Source organism: Citrus clementina, unplaced genomic scaffold, assembly GCF_000493195.1.
Source record: "Citrus clementina cultivar Clemenules unplaced genomic scaffold, Citrus_clementina_v1.0 scaffold_6, whole genome shotgun sequence".
NCBI classification, from domain to species: domain Eukaryota; kingdom Viridiplantae; phylum Streptophyta; class Magnoliopsida; order Sapindales; family Rutaceae; genus Citrus; species Citrus x clementina.
The window spans coordinates 12,140,942-12,144,588 of NW_006262139.1; the positions used below are offsets into that span (position 1 = coordinate 12,140,942).

The following is a 3,647-nucleotide window of genomic DNA, read 5'->3' on the forward strand; positions in this document are numbered from 1 at the left end:
AAGAGAAGCTTTGCTTCTAGTAATAGAGCACCTCATCATCCAATTGATAGTATGTTGATGGGCTTTAACTGAACTAATAAGAGAAATTGAGGGTGCAAGTTTGAAAATAGGCAACGGTTTTGGAGTGACATACCACAAACATTGTTGGGTTATTAAACCTCAAACCGTGTGAGGTGAGGAAAGATTTTATTTATAAAATGAAAAAGATACATCCAGTCAACAGGACTTACAAGCATTACCCCTTGTGATATGGTAAAATCTAGAAAACGATTTCAAAGGACCAGACCAGTTACTTTGAAAAATAAGCTATTCACAAGCCTGACTAAATCTTCAATTGTCTAGATCTTCAACAATTGAGACACCTTCTGCATGGTTGGTCTAGATTCAGGACTCTCATCTAAGCATGAAATGGCAACTTCCACGAATGATATCAATTTCTCTTGAACATTGCGCGATGGAGTTGAAAGCCGAGGGTCCAACATTTCATCGAGTGCTATGTTCAAGTTCAAAGATGAAGAGGAAATTGAGAAAATAAAGTCTCCTGGATGCTTCCCCTTTATCACTTCCAATGTCAACACTCCAAAGCTGTACACGTCGCACTTTTCAGTAACTTTCATTGTGTATGCAAGCTCTAAAAGAGAAAAACAAAAAGAATTATTGTTATATCATTATTATTTTTACATGAAATCTAGTAAGCTAATATTAATTAGTATATTGTACAAGCTTCAATAATAATTTACATACCTGGTGCAACATATCCATATGTGCCTGCAAGTTCTGTCAAATTAGATGAGTCTGGCTTGAGAAACTTGGCAATTCCAAAATCCGAAACATGGGCTTCATTCTCGAAATCTAACAGCACATTTTTGCTAGATATATCTCGATGAACAATTGGTGGGAAACAATCATTGTGCATGTAAGACAATGCATCAGCTATACCTTTTATCACATTCATTCTCTGTGTCCATTCCAAATCTTTTGCAGCTGCATTATTGCTTAGGATCATGGCCAAGCTACCCATTTCAAGATATTCATAAACTATAAAGGAGTGTTGGGCATGTGAACAAAAGCCATAAAACTTCACAATATTACGATGTCGTATCTCAGTCAAAGCCTTGACTTCATTCAAGAATTCTTGCTGAAATGTCATCTCACCTGAGAGTGGCGAATGAAATTTCTTGACTGCAACGATTTCTCCAGAAGCTAGCTTAGCTTTGTAAACACTTCCTTGTCCACCCTTTCCAATGCAATGCTCATCATCAAAGTCATTTGTTGCTCTAATAATTTCTTCATACACGATTTTTCCTTTAAATGTTAACACTGAAAGCAAACCCCGAGTATTTCTAGGGCTACTCTGTTGTGTTTGTGATTTATTCTTCCTTCGTTGAAACTTAAAGAACAGTCCAATCAAAGAAATTAAAAGAGCAACAATCCCTAAGAGAGGGAACAACACAAAAATCCAAATCTTTCTCGAAGCTTGTTTGTTTGACTTTAATACTTTGCAAAATGGAAGTCCTTTGAAGTCTCCACATAATCCTTTGTTCCCTTGTAACGCTTTTATTGGAGCATCTCTGAATGCTGTGCTATTAGGAATTGGACCTCGTAACTCATTGTAGGATATGTCAATGTGTTGCAGACCATGCATTTCTTCAAAGCATCTTGGAATGACACCAGAGAGGCTATTGTGGGAGAGATTCAGCTTCTCCAAGCTTTGCATAATGCAGATTTGAGATGGTATTTCTCTTCCAAGAAAGTTATAACTCAAATCTAACTCTGAAAGATGAATTAACTCCTCCAATTTAATTGGAATTTCTCGACTGAAATGATTATTACTCAAATTTAAGTAATGCAATTTGACCAAGTTGCCAAGACTTTCTGGGATTGAATTACTTAATCTATTTGAAGACAAGTCAAGGTGCTCGAGTTGAACGAGTAACCCGAGTTTTGGAGATAGCTGTCCAGAAAGCTGATTTTGAGCCAAAATGAGCTTGATAAAAAAACTAAGCTTGCCAAGTTCTGTTGGAATCTCGCCAACAATATGATTTGATGAAAGATCAAGAACTTCTAATTGAGATGAGTATCCAATTTCAGAAGGTATATTACCAGTAATATTATTTGTAGAAAAATCTAAACTGCCTAACTTTGGGCATCTTCCCCAATCAGATGAGATTTCACCATAAAAGTTATTATGGCTAAGATCTATGAAAGTTAAGTTTGGATAAATATAAAAAGATTCAGATATGTTACCAGTTAGATAGTTTCTATTGAGACGTACTCTTACTAGGCTTGTCAAATTTCTTAAATTGGGAATTGGACCTTGAAATTGGTTATTACCTAAAAGTAGTTTAGTCAACTTCACCAGGTTCTGATATTCTTTAGGAATAGCACCAGAAAGTGAATTCTGATAGAAACTCAAGAAAACCAAGTTGGTTAAGTTACTCAAAGAAACAGGGATTGAGTTACTGAGTTTATTGAATCCCAAATTTAGCTCAGAGAGAAACTTCAAGTTTCCTATTTCACAAGGAATTGAGCCAGAAAGTAAATTATTATAAATATACAAGACACCTAAGTTGGTTAGGTTACCAAAAAAATGGGGGATTGGGCCACTAAGTTTATTGTTGCCCAATTCTAGAAAATAAAGAGACTTCAAGTTCCTTAATTCACTTGGAATTAAACCAAAAAGTAAATTGTTATCAAGAAACAAGATAACTAAGTTGCTCAAATTGCCCAAAGAATGAGGAATTGAACCACTGAGTTTATTGTGGCTCAATGCTGTGCGAGAAAGAAACTTTAAATTTCCTATTTCACTTGGAATTGAGCCAGAAAGTGAATTGTTATAAAGATACAAGATAGCCAAGTTGGTCAAGTTACCTAGAGAATGCGGGATTAAACCTTCCAAACAATTTGCATACAAAGTAAGGTTGTTTAGAGAACTTAATCTGCCTACTTCAAGAGGAATTGAACCACTTAGCTTATTCTTGGACAAGTTAAGGGTCTTAAGATAACTTAGGTGGCCAATTTGTGGTGGTATGGCACCAAAAAACGAATTGGATGATAAATCAAGATACTTGAGTTTTGAAATGTTACCAATTTGAGGCGGGATGTTTCCAAATAGTTGATTGCTCCAAAGATCAAGATATGCAAGATGAGGAAACGAGGAGAATGAGAAATCATGAAGTGTACCTTTTAATCCTATATTTGTGAGGTTAATACTATTGACTCTTCCACCATGGTTGCAATGAATTCCAACCCAAGCACACGGGCCTATTTTGGTGACATTGTTAACGGTCCATGAAGATAGGGAAGATCCATTATTATGATTTTGAAGGCTAGTTTTCCATCTGAGAAGTGCGTGGGATTCTTCCATATAATAAGAAGAAATAATTAGTGGAAAATTTAAAACACAAAAGAGGATAAAAAAAACCAGTGAGAAAATTAGTAAATCGTTTCTCAAGTTTGGTAACACCATTGCGTAGTGGGAGATCGATTGAGACTCAATAATTATAGAAAGAGTAGAGAACAACTGAAGATGAGAACAACAAGAATTAACGATTAGCTAGACAAGGCAGATAGAAATAAACATCTAGGAATGATGGATGTACAAAGAAACGCACTGGAAGGCAAATTTATAGTATACATTCAAGAGA

The 3,647-nt window shown here is 35.6% G+C and overlaps 1 protein-coding gene across 1 annotated transcript; it reads right to left on the bottom strand.

Moving 5' to 3' along the window:
* Positions 1-338: 338 nt before the first annotated feature.
* LOC18038128 (MDIS1-interacting receptor like kinase 2) lies at positions 339-3,367 on the bottom strand. Its single transcript, XM_024182546.1, has 2 exons — positions 745-3,367; positions 339-631 (listed from the first exon to the last, which is right to left on the bottom strand). Exons 1-2 carry the CDS (start codon positions 3,365-3,367, stop codon positions 339-341), a joined length of 2,916 nt encoding a protein of 971 aa, XP_024038314.1.
* Between the last annotated feature and the right edge of the window lie 280 nt (positions 3,368-3,647).

Coding starts and splice junctions, on each gene's coding strand:
- LOC18038128 (XM_024182546.1), bottom strand. CDS start 3,367: ATGGAAGAATCCCACGCACTTCTCAGATGGAAAACTAGCCTTCAAAAT. Junction 632..744: donor ATATGGATATGTTGCACCAG/GTATGTAAATTA, acceptor TTTCTCTTTTAG/AGCTTGCATACACAATGAAA.